Source organism: Excalfactoria chinensis, chromosome 5 (genome assembly GCF_039878825.1).
Source record: "Excalfactoria chinensis isolate bCotChi1 chromosome 5, bCotChi1.hap2, whole genome shotgun sequence".
NCBI lineage: Eukaryota > Metazoa > Chordata > Aves > Galliformes > Phasianidae > Excalfactoria > Excalfactoria chinensis.
The window spans coordinates 21,518,262-21,537,549 of NC_092829.1; the positions used below are offsets into that span (position 1 = coordinate 21,518,262).

The 19,288-nt window shown below is 33.9% G+C and overlaps 1 protein-coding gene across 1 annotated transcript in view; it reads right to left on the reverse strand.

Moving 5' to 3' along the window:
- The window catches only part of TTC6 (tetratricopeptide repeat domain 6), a 49,613-nt gene that overhangs the window by 16,037 nt on the left and 14,288 nt on the right, over nt 1-19,288 (reverse strand). The window contains exons 8-19 of the mRNA XM_072337488.1: nt 14,962-15,118; nt 14,395-14,499; nt 13,316-13,417; nt 12,473-12,535; nt 10,617-11,023; nt 8,984-9,467; nt 7,805-7,934; nt 4,953-5,128; nt 4,453-4,589; nt 3,078-3,247; nt 2,474-2,594; nt 1,163-1,313 (exon numbers count right to left, since the gene is read on the reverse strand). Coding sequence (XP_072193589.1) covers nt 1,163-1,313; nt 2,474-2,594; nt 3,078-3,247; nt 4,453-4,589; nt 4,953-5,128; nt 7,805-7,934; nt 8,984-9,467; nt 10,617-11,023; nt 12,473-12,535; nt 13,316-13,417; nt 14,395-14,499; nt 14,962-15,118 — 2,203 coding nt within the window. The remainder of the gene's footprint in view (nt 1-1,162; nt 1,314-2,473; nt 2,595-3,077; nt 3,248-4,452; nt 4,590-4,952; nt 5,129-7,804; nt 7,935-8,983; nt 9,468-10,616; nt 11,024-12,472; nt 12,536-13,315; nt 13,418-14,394; nt 14,500-14,961; nt 15,119-19,288) is intronic.

Here is a 19,288-nt window from a genome sequence, read left to right on the forward strand (position 1 = left end):
TCCTGTAGGGCCACATTTACAGACATAATACCCACATAATCATAATTCATGAGGCAAATGCCCTCTAAAGTAAGAGCTCAACACTTTTTTAATTAAAAGGCCTGTCACCTACAGATTTCCATACTCTCCCACAGGGCAGACTTGAACAGCAGATACTGTCTTTTCCGAAATCCAAATAAGAGTCCAAATAAGGACTACTGCAAAGAAGACTGGGACATGAGATCCACCTGCACAAATGTCCTGATTAATTTTAACTGCAAATCATTACAGCAGTGATTTTTCAAGGTTGCATCTGTGGTCCCATTCACTGCTTTTCAGAAGGGAAACAGAAATGGCAAGAATCATTGCAGTGAAGATGTCAAGGACTTGCTAGGTACCAGCTGGAACTGTCATCAAAGAATATTGCTGGAATGCACACACTAATCTTAATTTAGCTACTCTACATAACTCAGTTATATTTCAAACAAACTACAGAAGCACCTGAGCATTAGTAGAAGACATCCAATATGAACTGTCAGACAAGCTCGTAAATTCAGTATCATTAAAAAAAAATAAAACTTAAAGATATAAGAGTCCATCCAAGTGAACTGATGAGTTAAAAGTAGCTTTCTTTGGTCAAATAAAAGGAATACCATTAAATAATTGATCAAAACACTTAGTAAGTGAATTAAGCACTATGAGAAATAATTATTTCCATCTTTCCAATGACAGTCCACAGAAATTAAGTCACACTGAAGGCTATGTTCCTCATACTCCCGAGTTCACAAAAAACATCTGCTGGCAGAAGCTATTCTCTCATCTATGCAGATGTAAAATATTTTAATGGGAACTAAACCTTATGTCTAGAAAATATGTTTCAATTTCTTTTATTTCAAGTATATTTTATTAAATCCCAGAGTAGATGGATGCTGATGTAGGGGAAAAAAAAAGAAAAAAAGAAAAAAGAAATTGAAATATTTTATGTTGCTGCATCATATGCCAATTTTGTTTTATATAATTACATACCCTTCAAATACTAGTATGGTGATAATGACTACTTCAAGCGTATAGCTATAAACAGGTTCTAACAATGTAATATCAATATGTAAATATTAAAATATTTGCAATCATGCTAAATACAAAGCTGTATAATTGACAATAAAAAACTAAAGGCGAGTATTACCTTGTGATATGCTTGTGCTCTACACAAGTATGCTCGAACATTGAGAGGATCAATATTTATGGCATTAGTAAACTGACGAATAGCTTCATAGTATTGATCCAGATGCAACAGCAGTATCAAACCAATATTTAGGTAAGCAAAGAAGACAGACCTAAAAAATATATATTTTTTGTTATTGCATGAAATAACATAACTTTATAAATTCTGCAACAGGCTTAATTTGCTTTTATGACATTTATAACATATTTTGTGATCACACTGAGCAAAATAATAATAATTTCCAGCTGAGGAAATAGCTTCTTTGCACAGAACAGATTAACAGTAGACCTAGATGGTAATTCACAAATACTGAATAAACAAAGGAACACTGAACTTTCCAATCTAGAAGCATGCTCTGCTTATAAGAGACTCTAAAAAAAACATACATGTCTCTCACCTAGCCTGCTCCCTTACTTTTTTGGCTAGCAGCGTGAGAGACCAGAGTTTCCAGGATTTGCAGTATCTCATGCAGCCATCTCTTGGAGAAAGTTACTAGGCAAGTTCTAGATTTCCAACAAAAGAGACAGGAAAAAGGAAGAGCTGAGGGGGTTGTACATCTGCCACAGACTGGAATGGAAGCCTTTGCTCAAGACAATACTGTTGAGGCTGAAAGAACTCTATTTTAAAAGAATGGGTAACTAAGTAACTGGAATAGGAAGCTTTTTTCAATTTGCAAGACTGTCACCAGAAGCCTGATCATGCAAACAGTCTGCTTATAGAGTACTAAGTGGCAGCAAGAAGTCCAATTTGCAGAAACAGCATGAGCTTCAGTCACCAACTGTAACAAATCACAGGCAGTTTTGTTTTATTTTGTGTTACCTGGAATTTTTTTGCTTTAACTTATTTCATGGATACTATTTAGTGACTTTGCTAAGCAAAATATTGTGGCATAGTTCTTTTGGCAAAAAAAAAAAAGTGCTTTCACCTGCATTGTACACAAACTTCCTTTCAGAAGACCTGTGAAATAATTATGGCATGAATCATCACCTGTAATTAGGATTTCAATTTCATCTTTCATTTGCCAAATAGCAATTTGTTTGCCAAGATGCCATAAATGGTAAAATAAAATTTAAATCAAAACCAAATAATTATTTATTTTAATATATTTTTACTATGGTAAAAGAGATGAAAGATACTTTTTTCAGAAGACAACATTATATTTAACATTATATTTAATTCCAATCTATTTTCTGATTAGTGACTCAACTTTCCTTTATTAGTACTTATTTCCTTTTAGTATTTTTATGCTTTCAGGTACTGAAGTCCAGTTACCTGTCCAATGCTATGAGGCTTTCAAAGTCACGGATTGCAATTGACCATTGCTGTTGCTTTGAGTAAATGACCCCACGATGAAGAAAAGAAGAAAAATTCTCCTGAGTGTCATTGATGAGAACTGTGAAAAAGAAGGAATGAAAAAAATCCATAGTTCAAATATTCTCATGTATTTCTGTTACTCTACTCAACTTATCTGCAGTTCACTCTTTTCTCTAGCTTTCCTAGAGCTTTATAAAATATAATTGTTTAACAGCATTGTAACATAACATATTGGATCATAACACAAGTGGTTTCAATATTGCTTCAAATATCTTCAAGGTGTATAGAATTCTTAGTTACATTCATTCAAATAGTTAGAAGTGAAATCAAAGAGGCTATTTTCAGAGTGAAAATACCTGAGGAGTAGCAACAGCAGCAACAGTTGATGTAGTGAACTTAATAGAAATGAAAGGGAACAAATTGTTAGTAAATACTGAAAACCAACTATATTTTTCAGAAACTAAACAGGAAATAATTTTGCTGTAATTTTGCTGTTAAGTAATTAATGACTGATGATCATTTCTCTTTTAACAAACACATGCACCCTTAATAGTAACAATACCAGAAACACTGAAGTCCCGCAGAGCTCTTTTTGGATCAATCTCCCGTAAGATGCAACCTCTATAGTAGAATGCCAACCAGCAAGAGGGATCTAGACGAATTGCTGCTGTTAAGTCCCGTAGTGCATTTCTATACTGCTTCTGTTTGGCATATGCTCTTCCTCGATATAACCTAATACAGAAGAAACAACTTGAGTCAACTTAATACCAAACATTCTTCCTTTCTTAATAACATGCAAATTTGAAGCAGTTATTTAGGGTATTTAAAAAAAAAAAAAAAAAAAAAAAAAAAAAAAAAGTTGAAGATAAAACCAAATGCTTGTTCTATTTCTCAGTGCATTGAAGAAAGTTTAAAGGAACAAAGTCCTACAACCTATAACATACAGGCATGTTATTGCACTTCCATAATTGAAGCTCAGTATAACACAGCACTGTCAGCTTGGAGACTAGCTGAATGGGAGACTCTCCAAGTTCCACAGTGTACTGGTGCAACAGTTTGAGTATGGAAAATGCTAATTTTCCTCAAACCTTACATAAACAAGAAATAAAAGCAGTCTCATTACTAATTAAAGCTTTCTGAAAGCATCAGTTCTTTCTTCAATATTTCTTTAAAGCAGCCAGGTTTACAGAGTCACCTATTATACTACTCCACAGTGAAATTCAAAATTCTATATCCCAGGGAAACAGCACTTACATCTAAATTCGAGTGTCATCATGTGGTATTGCTTTTTTCTTTTCGTGTGTGTGTGTGTGTGGTTTGTTTGTTTTACTTATTTCACAGATTATAGTATAGAAATAATGTAAATCTTTGCAGGAACTTTAATAAAAATTAGATACATTATCCAATGAAAAAAGCTAGGAAAAAAAAAACAATCTTTTAAAGTCAAAACTCAAAAACCTTGTTGTTATTTGAAAATAAAGATTGTCATCCATATATTCATTGTTGTTCTTCTTTTTATCCTGCAGAAAACATTAACTAAGCATAATGCTAAGAACTGTCAAAAAAAAAAAAAATTGAAATTAAGCATAGAACTATGCAATACTGAATATATTCTTCACTTCACATTTATTTAAATCCAGTTCTTTACAGCAAAGCACATCAAACCTACTCTATATTTGGAGTACTTCAGAGGAATCTGAATACATGGTTCAATGCATAGTTAAATTAAGGATTAGGTACTAATCCAAAGTCACTAAAGAAATACAAAGAGTCCCCTGTGAATATCATGGCCGAATAGTCTTACTCTGTTTCTGATATATACCTCTTCGAAAGTGCAATTGCTTTATTACTGTATAATGCATATTTAGTCTTCTGTATATTAATATTTTAATAATCCAATTAAAATTCAAATACTTATGTCACACTCTATGTTGTACCTTGCCTGAGCATTGCTAGGGTCTTCTCTAATCACAGCTGTAAAATCCCGAATAGCTTTTGTCAAAATTGAATGGTCAAAGAAATATATTCCATGTTTCATAAGTGCATCTGTTCTTTTGGGGTTATATTGAAAACACTGTAGTAAAAGAAAAATAAAGAATTACATAATGCTATAAAAATAATGTTATAAAACTACATTCCTTCATTTTTTTATTTTTTTTTTCTTCTGATTCTCTCATCTGCTGTCATTTCCATTAATAGTGCGCTGAGATATAGAAGCAGTGATGCAAACTATCAATGCCTGATAATCTGTAGACATTCAGTAATTTACAGGAACAACAGAAATAAGTAATTTCTATGACACTGATTTCTTTTTAAACATCATTTATTAGAAAGGATGCCTGTGCTCAGAGCTGCTTTCCAGATATATTCACCGTTTACTTTCAAAGTTAACAAGAACTACAACATTATTGTAACAATACAAAAAAAGTTAACTTACTTTGGCACAGTCATCTACAGCCAATAACAATTCATTTTCCTCAAAATACAACTCAGCTCTTCTGAAATAAGTGTCATCATCTGTAGAGTTGCACTGTATTGCAGAGCTGTAATTGATGATGGCCATTGTATTATCACCCCGTTTTCTGTAAATTTCAGCCTTTGACAGGTATGCATCTGAAATAATCCCACAAAATATAAAAAGCAGTATTTAGCAGCCCAAAATAACATCATCTGCTTTTTGTGTTTGAAACAAGCAGTAGAAAATAAACCAAAAAGTCTGGAAGTTGTTGCAACAGAGCTCAGAAATTTAGAGCTGTGTGCTGTCATCAAGTCCATACAGATGGAAACTGACTGTACCCGTGAATCCAACAAAAGCTAAAATCTCTTCATTCTCTGCAGAGCTCAGTAGTAATGTCTCATCAAGCCACTTGAGTTAGTCCTGTTGGCCACAAACAAATATAAAGAGTAGATTTGGTTTAAATGGACCTATAAATAGTTACTGATCCTTGCTGGAATAGAGCTAGCCTTCTTCCTAACAGCCTATATGGTGCTGTGTTTTGAATTTGGGGTGAAAAATAGGGTTAGTAATACTGCTTGTGGGAAGCGATGAGTGATTGTCTTCCCTTTCTTTGAATGTTTCCTTTTTATTTGTTAAACTGTCAGCACACCAACTCATAAGTTTTCTCACTTTTGATCTACCCATTTTCTCTCTGTCCTGACAGGGGTGGGATAGAGCAAGGGAGCAGCTATACAGATCCTTAGGCACTTGAGTCAACTCACCCCACACATCCACTTCCACAAATGGCTGAACACTTCCCAGTGCCTTCTAACAAACTTCTAGAGAAAAAGATTCAAAGAAAAAATTGTAATAGAGCAGAGGACAGTGGCACCAGAACAGCTGAAGACAAGGGCACCAATACTCTTTTAAGCCTCCACACTAGCAAGTGATACAGAAGTTTCAAATGATCCTCAGAAGTAGGATGTTCTCATTTTTGTGTCCTGTAGCAGGCCTCAACTGCAATACCAAATACAAAAAAAACAGAACTCTCCAGTAGACAATGACAATCTGACGAAGGAGTGAATAGTTTCTCCCAGTCTCAAGCTCGCCTCTGATCAGTTAAAACTGATCATAAGTAGAGCACAAGTAAGATGTTTGACTGTGAGGGTGGGAAAAAAGAAACGAAACCAAACACAAAGAAAACCACGTTTGCCCCTTACATATAGCTTAGCCAAAGCCTCAAGCAACACATAATACATGTCATGCAAAAAACAGCAAGTCACTTTCCTTCACCACCTGGACCTGACAACCAAAGACAGTCATGAATTTAAATCTGTATGCCCACAAATACTGTTATAAAACTAATTTCACATTAGCAAGCTCTGCTTTAAACACCTCACTTAGCTACATTATTCAATTCTGAAAGCCACTCCAGAGCTTCACTCCTAAAATGGTTAGAAATCCCTTTAGTTTATAACTCAACATCTATCCAAGAAAAAGCATACAATTACTCATCTTGCACTGTCATCCTTCAATTCAAAAATTTTCTCCTCATGAAAAATACTTCCCACACATACTTGCACTATAAACAGAGGTTTATCATCAAACGTAGACATTTTCTGATCAACTATAATAATATGAACTACACACTGAGATCACATAATGAATGTACTGTATTCAAAACAACAGTACAGGGACTTTAAAATTCAGTATCTTGCTTAGCTATCCTTTCGATGTTCTGCACAGAGAAATGGTTACAGTAAATTAAGATCACCTAAGTTATTTAAAGAAGTATTAAAGAAAAATCAAAGGGGGGGGGGAAATCACAAAGGAGCTTTCAACTCACCTAGTCGAACTTCCTGCTTAAATCAGGACTAAATATTGAGATCAAGCAGCACAGGGCCTTGTCCAGATTTTGAATCTCCAAGAAATAACTGCTTCAGTACTCTACCATTCCTTACAGTGAATATTTTCATGCCCAAGGATTTCTGTTGTTGCAACTTGTGTCCATTACCTCCCATCTGACAGAACAAAGAAGTCTGATTCTGTCTCTCTATTACTATGCATCCCACAGCTGAGGACATATTTACCTATTAGCCTCATGTTCTGAAGGCCATATCAGTTTCTTCAGCCTTTCCTTATAAAAATGATATGTTCCAGGCACCTAACCATCTTAACAGATTTCCAAAGAACTCTCTCCAGTTTCCCTTCTCAAATCAAGCACAGTATCGGAGATGCAACACCACAGTCATGCGGGGTAGCATCACTTTACCCCACCTGCAGGGCCACACTCTTCCCAATGCATCCAGAGTATAGCTAGCCTTCCCTGATGTAAGGCTGCTCTGATGACTTGCATCTTGTACTGGAGAGCTGATACTCAGTCACCAGTTCCCAGTCCATACAGATAACAGGCACCTAAAAAACTTACACCAATTCTTTAGAAGACACGGACCAAACTTGATTCTCTTCATTTTTCTGGCCAATAGGTCACACATTTTCCTATTTAGGTCCTCCTTTATAGTATAAAGCTCATAGTAGAATAGGTCTGATTGAATGCACAATAGCATGTTGTCCCCACTATAAGATAATCAGCTTTCCCCATTAAATTAATGAATCCCTCCCCCCCCCCTCACACACACACATTTGGTTTTTTTGTTTGTTTGTTTGTTTAAAGTACACTAAAGTTTTTGTTGTTGTTTTTTTTTGGCTTAGAAATCAATTTCCTGTCCCAAATACTTTAGCTTTACAGTTCTCCTATAATAGGGATAAACCACCTGAAGTTGGTTAAATATCTACTTTGGATAAAAAGTGAGCCGCTGAGAAAGTTAAATTATGCTTCAGTAGATACTTACCTGCTTTGTTTTTATTCCACTTAGTTATGAGATTCAGGTCATCTAAAGCAGCAGAAAAATTGTCTTGAAAGAGGTAAATCAAATGTCTATGCCAGTAAGCATCAAGTAGTAGTGGTTCTAAGCTTATAGCCTGCAACCAAAATAAGAATAATACTTTGTTTTGCAGAAGCAACTTCTCAAGTGTGCTAACAATAGTATGTGGGAAATGAAATATTTTTTGTACCAAAATGATTTTTAATAAGTCTTAGACAAACTTCTATTTAACCCATAAATCTGAAGAGTTTGACTGATGCACCCATTTAAAAGCTACACATGCTTACAAATACACATAATCAAAAACCAGTCTACCAGAATCCAGTATAAAACAGAAAACAGTCATGGCATTACCACATTTATTTCTTTAGTAGTTACTTGAATTACTTCCAGAAACTCAGAATGCTTAGAAACAACATTGCTCGTCTATTTGAAAGTAAGAAATAAGCATGTGTCCATAAAAAAGGTACCTGTTTTTCAAACTACATTGTCATGATTCCCATAAAAGCACTATACATTTCCTAATATATCCTAATATTCCTATATTCCTAGTGTTCTAAGATATTATTTGATAGATATTATCCATATATATATTCCACATATATTCATCGTACAGATAATACAAACTTAACAGCCATATAGAAATAGAGGCATATACATATCTGAGACTGGTCTTCTACAAAAGTAATTCTCAGATTTGGGTCTGTAAGCCATTTCTAGAATCCATTAACTACATAGAGCCTGCATTTGGGTATCATGAAAACAACAGTCATTGCTTTCACTAAATTATGCAGTAGCTTTCCAAGCAGTTGATAAGGGCTCACTGGTCAATGGGCCATACTCATACTACCGTATAAAACATCAGTGTGAAATGGTAGCTTAATCATAAAAAGAAAATACATGACTTTCCATTCTAATTTCTACCTATGCTTTTGCAGAAATTAAAAATATATTTGGTAGCAGCATTATTTGAAGCAAATAGCCTCTGTCCTTTACATCTATCCTCTCTCCAACGTGTATCATATCACCTCAGGTCTTAAAACTGCTGTATCCTGAGCAAGGGTCATAAAATGAGTTTAGATAGATAGATAGATAGATGGTGCAGGTTGGGTGTCACACAGTAGGAAAGCTTGGCATTAAGCTTACTTTTTCCAAGTCATCCATAGCTGATTTTAGCTTGCCTAACTTTCTTCGTATTGCTCCACGCCTGCAATATTGAAAAGCTGAAGGACGCTCAACCTTTTCTATTAGATCAGTCAATCTTCTTACTTCTTCTTCTAAATCCTCAGTAGTATATACAGCACCTTCAAGCAGAACAGACTGTACTGAGTCAGCTAATTCTATCTGTAGATTTGTTTCTTGAGAGCCCACTGCCTTAGCTCCTTCTAGCAATTCAGTTTCCTCCTCAGGAACAGTCCTACAATTAGGAAATGCTTCATCAAACCAGCAGCTCCAGATTCCACTGACCCACTCACGAGCAGAAGTTTCTTTTGGAATTCCACCCCTTATTTGAGCAAACTTTTCAAAATCCAACAAACAAGGGACACTTGGGCTCTGATATAGTTTGATTGCTGGAGACACCTTGATAATGAATTTATTATGAATAAGAAGTCTTCCTAAAGACACAGACCTAAGGGAAAAACCTCAAAATTAATATTTCCAGCTATATTAACAATATTAAATTACATTCTGCCAGTCAACAATTAACAAGAGAGTTGACAGTACATTTACAAATAGCAACAACTTTTTAACATCATCCACTTATAAAGAATATTGCTGAAGATATGAGGTAAGCAGAATCCTGAATGACTCGTGATCCCAAGTAGTTCAGTGCTTATTTGGAATTTCATGCTCACTTCTTCCAAAACCTTCTAACTTCAGTTTACAATGACAATGCTAAATTTAAGAAAGGAAAATAATTCAGTTTGGCTAAATATGATACAGATATCTATATTTTATATTGTATTGTATATAATACCTATATTGCTATAATAATATATGTACTATGTTATATTGTATCATATATATACGTGGATGATATTTGAAGAAGGATATGAAAATATAAGAATTAGCTATCACAGTTGAACAACTACAACACCACCACATGAACTTGAAAGGACAGTTCCAAAATTATAAGCTAAGAAAACTAGTTTCTTCTCCACAAAGTATCACAATCAACATCTGCTTGGGACCTCAAAGTAGTAGAAACAAATCTTTAACAGAAACACTTAATATTTTTCACAAAGAATACTAGCCTTGCTAACACAGAATGAAATACTGGGAGAGATTACTAAGAAATCTTTTTTACATAAGCAATATAGATATTTATTTGCAATAGTACTTTAAATTTAAAGAGCCCACTGGGAAAAGGGAAAGTGAAGGAAAATAAAGCAATCTTGAGTATTAATACGTAAAACAATATGAAGATGAAACCCCCATAGGTTAAAGCAACTGATGAGCAAAATGAGAAAACCTTTAGGAGGTTTTTTTGAGCTTACACTTCAAAACACCTGTATTTAAAAAGTATCATTCTGCTAAAACCAAAACTACAGCTTGTATATTTTTTAAGGTAACCCATATAATAACTAAATAACTAAATGTAACTAAATAAATAAGTAAATGCATAACTAAATAAATAATAACAAATGTATAACCAAATAAATAAGCATTCACTAGAGCAACATTTTAGAGAATACCTTATATGTAAAAAGATAAAACCTGTAAGTAGATAATATAAATTAGAATGCATTCTTTAAAATGGCAAAACAGTAAAGAAAACCTTTTGAGGATTCTTGGAGGTTGATTTAATTTCTTAATCACATCTTCTAATTTTTTAGGATTTATTTTTTTCTTTGATTTCTTCTTCTTCTTTCCTTTTGGGACAATAACATATTTAATTCCAGCCTTTTGAGCTCCCTTTGCAACTGCAGTATTCTCACTACCTTCTTGTCCAGTCAAAGTAGGCATCTTTTCTGCTGGTGCATTTGTCTGCTTTGAGTGGCAATCATCACAGATTTGATTCAAAGGACGCTTGGCAGGGGAGCTTTTTGGCTTAGCTATTTGTTGCTTCATAAACTCCAACTCTGCCATGCTGGTTTTGAAGTTAGCTGACATCTTTAATGTAGTTTCATGCTTGAAAACAGTTATCTCCGGAGCAGAGGCTGATCTTTTAATCAAATTTATCTCCTTTAAAATAATAATAATAATAATTAAAAATAAAAAATCATTTAAATGTTCATTTGAGTTAATATTAATGTACCACATTTCCTTAGTTTGAATAGACTGGATTTTAATTCATTTTGAATGGAATTACAAAGAAAAAAGCAACAGGGGTACTATGCTTGAAAAAGGCATAGTATTGAATGAGACAAAAGAGCTACACACCTTCAGATATGCATCAAAACAAAGACATGAGCATTAAGGTCATGTAGGGATAAGTTTAATTTTCTCTAGAATGTTATCATGAGAAATTTGAAGTAGATACCCCTTTTCCTGTAGGAACAGAAATTTTAAAATGGAAAATGTACACCTCTGATGGTGACATTAAAAATAGATGAACAGAGATACATTCGTAACATTAGAACAAAAGATGGGACAACTGTAATGTTCAGAAATACAGTTGTACTGCCTAGAAATACAGTTAAAATCTGAGTTGAATTTGGTACACTTATTTTGTGTCCCAACACCCGAATCACCTGACAAAAATAAAAAGCATAATTGGTATGATCTGGTGTTTAATTGCAATTAGTCATTACTTATCATCTGCAATTTAAAAGTATATTGCATCCCACTCTTTTAGTTAATCTCATTTCACTTGTCTTACTCTATACAATATGAGGCATAACAAATTCATCAAAGAAATTGAAATGCAATTTCATGTTCACTGCCTGAAAGTTAGAGAGGAAAGAAAGCATTTGATAATCTGAAAAAAACAAATGAAACATTCAACAAGACTACTTGTATTTGAACAGGAAACTCTGATGTTTTAAAAATCATCAGTGCACAGTTCAAACTGCAGACATAGTGTTTAAGCTACTCAATCTATTACTGCACACAGTTTGAATTGCTACCATGCTTCCTATCCCTCTTAAAAATAAAATGGCCATAACACCTTAAGCATGTTTTCATGGACGATACAGAAGTTTTAAATATAGACTCTGCAAATTCTTACTCAAAACTACTTTTCTCAATTAAACTCTAGCTATATAAAGTCCTTTTTACAGAGGTGTAAAATATGCACGAATTATTGCAGTTTTATATATTTCATGAAACATCTAACATTACTTCAATAAACATTTTAAAAGAACACATAACTTTAAAGATTGTAAACTTAATGTTGACACCATTGAATATCTGAAATCCAAGGACCAGACACTGCAAAACTTTACTAGTTCACCGAACTTATTCAATATGATATAAGACTCCTCTCACTTACTGCTTTCCAAGTGCCTGTGAAGTTAATTTAAGGTTCTCATTACAAAGCTGTGTTCTCTAATTGGGAAACTGAAAGATCTTTGAAGTGCTCACTTTTGCATTGAATATGAAAATATTAAGTTCAGTTTAGTTCAGTGTAAGAATTTCTTCCACAAATAGAAAACCACAGTTTGGGAACAAATAAAAGTAAATATAAAATACCTGTGAGTTCTCACTGTCAGAAAAATGTGAGAAGGACTGGCATCTTCTCAGCAGATTTTCTTCCTATAAGTAAAACAAAAAGTGAAATTAAATCATAACATAATAAAATAAACCAGGTTTTAGTTGTTTCAGATACACAAATACTCAGTTGAATCTCACATCCTTTGGTAAGGAAAGATTGTCCTGTGGGATCTGGGTTAGCTTTTACCTACTTCTACCTCTCAGATCCATTTACTTAAATGTTCACAGAGAGTTAGCACTTTGAAGTGAATAGCATCATCTGGCACTTCAGGCTCTCTGTGAAGCCTATGGCTCTCATTATAGCATTGCCTCTAAAGACCAAAGGCATTTAAGATGGTCACAATTTTATAAATGGACAGACTCACACTAAACTTACATTTGTAGTTCTCACTTACACAACACAGAATTCCTTGTCTATCCTCTAACATTAATAGTACCTTTGGAGAAATTCTACATGAAAAAATTTGCATACTTGGATATATTCTTCTTCCCCTGTTCTCCTCCTTGACTCTTGCTGGTTTTCAGATGGCTGTATGGAACATCCAGTAATCTTTCCTGTTGTGCACCCCGGAAATCTCTTGTTTACATTATAAATCCCGCCCCAGAAGCAACTAAGAACCATCTTGGGTTCTAAAACATGAAATTTAGCATTTGCTGTATACTCAAACATGAATCAAATTTAAATACTGTATTTCATTTGCGCAGATTTTAGCAGTCAAATATATGTAATAATATATTGCCTTACGACATCAGACTCAATTGTTTTGCTAAGCTTAACTGCACTCAAAATAATAATAATAATAATAATAATAAGATACACACCAGAAAATAATCAGAGAAATCAAGATCATCTCGTTCAGTTTCCAATTCTTCTTCATCAGAAATTAAAAAGTCTTCATAAGTTATATCTTCAATAACATTGCTCTGAAATACGAATATATTTGTGTGTTTAAATACATACAACATTATTATTTGTCAGAAACCATACAGAAACCATAGTAACAGAATTCAAGCCTATTGCATATTTGAGCTAAAGACACATGATGGTCAAGATCAACTTCACAAAAGCCATTTATCTTAAGTTTCTGAAGGACAGGCAGTGGAACATTATTTAATACGATTAAGAATGACATGGTGCAAAAGGGGCATATAACCTGAAACAAACAGTTACTGCTACCTCATTCTCTAAAGTTTTTATCTGTAGCCTTGGTAATTTATGTCAGCTCACGGCAGTCCATATAATAACATTAACACAGCTTTCATTTCGGGTAGCAGTAAGGCTAGGAAATAGCAAATAATATCAGGTTTATTCCTGCTGTTAATTAATCCAGACATAAATGTGCTATACATCTTGCAAAGGGGTGTGAATTGATTGTGAGAGACTTTTTTTCCTGTAAGCTTTGCCATTGGAAGGTGCAATGTACCATGAATATGAGCATCTATGGGCTTTCATATGAATGGCTGACCTCTTGCAACAACATAACCATACAGAAGATTTTACATGCAAGAAATTTCAAACTTCAAAAACATTGACAATTTACAAAGTAGACTTCATTAGATACTGTAATGTTATTAAATTCTGATATATATCAGAGCCAGTACAGCAGAAGAAAGCCTGTGTAAAAATATCTTCACATCTATGTTGAATGCTAATAAGCAATATAGAGTAGCAATCAGTAGTTATTCTTATCTACTACCAAAAACTTTCTGATTGTCCAAATGGAAATTAAATAATACTATTTAGCATATATTAATACAAACTGTACAATGAGTTACATACCATACTTATAAATAGTGAAGCATTACTAAAATAGCAGTACAAAATGTAACTACTACATTTAATAAATATAACATTAGAAAATCAAATATTTTTGCAAAAGGTACATTTTTAGAATATTTACCTCATATTTAGGAAATAAAATTTCCTTCATAGAAGAAATAGGAGCAAAGAACTTTGGTGGAACAGGAGCCCAAAACATTTTCAATGCTTCTGGATAAATAGAAACCTTCAGAACAAATGGAATTCAGTTATCAGCTGATACAAATCAAGTTTATTATTGTCAGTATTGAGTCTGAATTATTAGGTGATAAAATATGGTGTTGTACATTATTTTGTAATAGAAAACACTTTAAAGTGTATCAAATACAATGAAATTTAGTGACTTACAGGGCTCTGCCACCTGAAAGAACTACACGGTTTGTAGTTCTAGTAGTTTTGTTTGTTAATGGCACTTTAGCAAAATATTATTAGAGGACAAATTAAGAACTGAGTCATGAGATTTTAGAATAACACTCTCCATCAATAAAAGCCTTAAACATCGTTATACTGCATCTTGTCAAATGTAAACTTTATGTTTTTCTTGTAGGTGTTTCACGCAGCAGAACAACTAAAAAATACTCCCAAAATATTGTGCCTCACTTGCAGAATTGCATAACTAAGTGACATAATAATTAAAATTATTTCTTACTTTCTCTCCTACCAGTTGAAGTTGCGCTTTTTTGAGACTATAATCAGCTTTTTGGCACTCAGGTAGAGCTGTTGATGTATGACGTGGAAGAGAACGAATCCCATCTTTCTGATTATTCTGAAACAGTTCTGAAGCAGGAACTCCTTCAAAACAAATTCTGCAGCAACACAGAAGATTATTTAAATTATTGGGATGCTGTCAGGTTTGAAACTGGTAAAACAGAAAAGCAGGTAATTTCTAATCAAACTAGAAAAGCTTTTTTCTCAAAAGGAAAGAACTAAAGGTTGAAATGACTTCACATATGCAAGGAACCTGCTGCTAGGCTTCTAATTTAAGAGTTTCATAATTAGGCCCATGGTGTACATTACTTGTAAATGAAGTCACAATTTAACAGTAACTTCTGAGTATGAAGTGCATTTTCATGCATGGCAAATACACGATTCAAGTACTGTGGTTATGGTCAGATATACTTAAACACCCAAGAGAAATTATTTCAGCAAGAATGTTGTGCTGGTTTTGAGCAGTATTTTTTGTGATTGCTTTGGGATAGGATTCTGATTGTTTGCTTGCCTTTTATTATTTTAAGTAAAGTTACCTATAGCAATCACCTTGAAAAAAAAGATTTCACTTTAGAAGGTTGTTGAGTAAGAAATTATGCATCTTAATTTCCTATCAATGTTTCAGTTTCAAAAATAGTGAACACTTAAACAATACAAAGTAACTCATTTGTTTACATATGTCCATAGGTGTATATAATCCTATAACTCACCTTTATTTCCTTTGTTCCTGGCACCTGAAAAGCCAAATTTATATCTGAAGAACATATTACTCCTAACAGACTAGTAAAACTGTTTTAGAGGACAGCAGTAATCACTGTTCCAGATCTAATACCTTTCATCACTTAAACATGTCTTTTACAGGATTTATGTAAAAAATGACAAGAAATATTTTTACAGAGAGTAGAAAATACATCTGTATATTTAGCTATTCTTGTTGTTGTTTGTTTGACAGTACAAGAATTACTTCTGTTGTCACTTATATAGTTCTTACAGTACCAGAATTACAAACACAAAATATATTAAATGTTTCACCTATTATTATATGTACAGAGGTACAAGAAAAGTATAATTAAGTATATGTATGAAAACTGTATATAAAGTGCTCATGACATAAATACAATTATTCTTAACATGTTGGCATATGCCAACACTGACATCTACTGGTGTTAATCAGGTTTGGGGTAGTTTATAAACACTAAATAGTGAGGTTTCCTTGTATTTTTGTGGAATTAAACTGCTTGATTCCTGCTACTTGTAACACCACTGTCAGGTGTATATCTGCTGCAGTGGGCTTCATTCTCACTTAAAATAGAAACGTGTTGCATTTAATTTAAGACTTATCAAAACACTGTAAAAGGGAGCGGCAGGGAGTTCTCAATATAACTCAGAACCAGCCATTTGATTTAGCAAACAAAACACCTCTGAAGTACAACCCCATGTTGAAAAGGAATCTTTAAAATGCAGAACTAGTGCAGAGAAAGACTGTAGACCTGAAAGTACTTCTTAAACACTTTCTGGAATGTTCCTTTCTTGAAGTGGAAGCTTTGGGAGAAAAAAATAAAAAAAAAAAAATAAAAAAAGACTTGTTTCTTGTAAACCATGAACTGAAAGCCTAACTTTTGGCAAGTGTTTGTCCTTCCTAGTTTTTGTTTACATTTAAGTATTTGGTGGTTCTGACTCTTCAAGGTGAGAGTCTGCATAAAAGGTATGTCAAGATGTAATACAAGATAGAGAAAGGTATAAAACAATCAAAAGATTCTTCAGCATTTGACGATCTTTAATGAACAAGGTAAGAGTTGCCATTCTTTAAAGGCACTTTTGTCATAAAAAGTTCTCAATTCAGTGAGTTTATACCAAGTAACAGAATGTGAGTTAATGTGAAACAATATTCAGGCTTCTCATTTCTAGAAAACAACATGAAGGAAAGCGCAATGCACTAATAATAAATTCTAATAATACTCCTATTCCACCTGTTGGTTAATAAATACAAATTCTATCATAACATTTCTAGGAGACTGAAGTATTCTTGCTTGAAGGGATTTTAACAAAGATAAGGTGAAACTAAAAATCATGTTAAAATATTTGCAAGATTTCTGCCAGGAATAGATTTGGCCATCCATATATAATACTCATAAACGTACATTCTCATTCTTAAGTCTTTATGGCTAGAAAAGTAGCATGAATGAAGTAGTGAATGAAAAGTTTGTTGTTGCTTTTTAAGCCTCCAGATGTTTTTCCATAATAAAGATAAGTCTTGAAAGCAAACCAATTATTGCTCTATTAATCCGATCCACTATAAAATAAAAAAATTTAAAAATTTAAAACAAAATCTTACCATTGTAAGCTTGCTTGACAAAGTCATTTGAATTTTACTACCAAACACATGGAAATCATGATTATTCCCAATTAGGTTATTTGTATTCATGAAATTAGACAAGTGCCAAGGATTGATCAGCAATAGATGTGAGTAGTCTAAATAAACTCAAATTAGTACCATATAAATTACACCCATTATGTTCAAGACTCACATGAATCAGAGTTCTTAAGAATAGTAACAGATTGTGGCAGATTATGCCACTAGATGGCAGTGCTCCAAAGAGTTTAGTTTTCTGGTTTTTCTGGGTCAAACAAATTTGAGTAAGGACTTGGTTTTTGTTTTTTAAAGAAAACAGGCATCTTTTAAAACTTCTCATCTGTGGGAATGTAGATCTCCATTGAAACCTTTCTTCTGACACACAAGGTTCAGGTTCATCCTTCACTCATCATCTACCCCTTGAAAACAAAACCATTTTCTCCTTCAAGGCCCACCTTCCTATAGCTTCCACAGTTCACAGTTTCATTCCCATCTCTTTACATTAAAGCATCCTGTTCTCTACCCACTTCCCCTATTCCCAATGATATGTACAAATAAACACTTTGTACAAGTTGCCTCTCCAAAGTAATGAACCAGTATGATTCATAACTATTCTGCCCCAACAAAAATACCAGACTGCCTACCTCCTAGAGATGCCAATGCTAGCTCAATGAGCCTGAAGTTGAAGGATTATACGAGCTTTTGCAATTCTCATGTTTTCCCCACTACTTGCTTTCATCATTATGATGAGCAGCCTCATCATGCAACAGGTAATGTTCACAACATTCTAAAATTAGTCTTCTTTTAATCTCCCTAAAAAGCTAGAAGTCTGGTATCTGATATCATATCTCAGTTCTGCAGCATCTGTTTCTATAACTCAGATAAGCAACACCTTGTTCTATTCACTCAATTCTGTTGTTCTGTTCTTGTTCATTCAAAATGCTACTGCAAAGGTTATAGCTCCTTGCTTTGAATGCTATGCTACTCTTTGAAGTAACAAAAGACTGCTAATTCAAGCAGGAGATGCTCCTCTGCTTTCAAAGCTCTCAAAGACCTTCCTTCATCTGTTATCTCCAGATTAGTAAAGCTGTGCCAACTGCTATTTCTACACAACTTCTGACTCCATCACTACCTTCCTAAGGGTTTTATTTTCTCCTTTTATGAACACCTTTTTGCCCACACCTAAATTGCCTCCCATGCCTGACGAAAGATCACTACAGACATCAGTTTATTTTCTCAGAATTTCCTTAAAGACTGTTTCTTCATGACCTGCAAAACAATTAATGGCCAGACTACTGGCCACTCCTACAGAAGCTGACACAAACCAATCAGAAAGATCAGGGCCTAATCTGAAATAGTGCCATGCAACAAGTGACAATTTCCATCTCTTTGTGACAATTTGCTATTGAAGCACAGAGCCCGGATATGAGAATTCATTGCTTATCTTAGGATTCAAACCTCACTCATCATGACATGATCTGACTGTTCTGGGTGCAGGAAGTTGTACTGCTGAGCAGAAAAGAACGCAAAAATCATGTAGCCAGGAAAAAAAAAACAAGTGGTGGCATGATTGCCTCAGTTGTAAGAGCACTTACCTGGTACAACATTTCTAACCCCAAAACATTTTCTATGTTATTCAAATTGTGTCTCCTCCATTTTAATGTACATACTTGAAGGTTTGAGGCTATTACATAGCCATCTTCAGTTACTTACCTTTCAAGAGTGCAAAGCTCTTCTCAAAATTACTGCTTTTCAGGATACAATCTCCTCTCCTATAAACAATGACTCCTATTCCCTGTTCCTCGCCTTATGACCTTGCATTTGGCTGCACTAAAATGCATGTTTTTCAAGGGAGCCCAAGTTAACAAGCTACACAAATTGCCCAATAAAACTGACCTGTTCTTATCCTTATTTA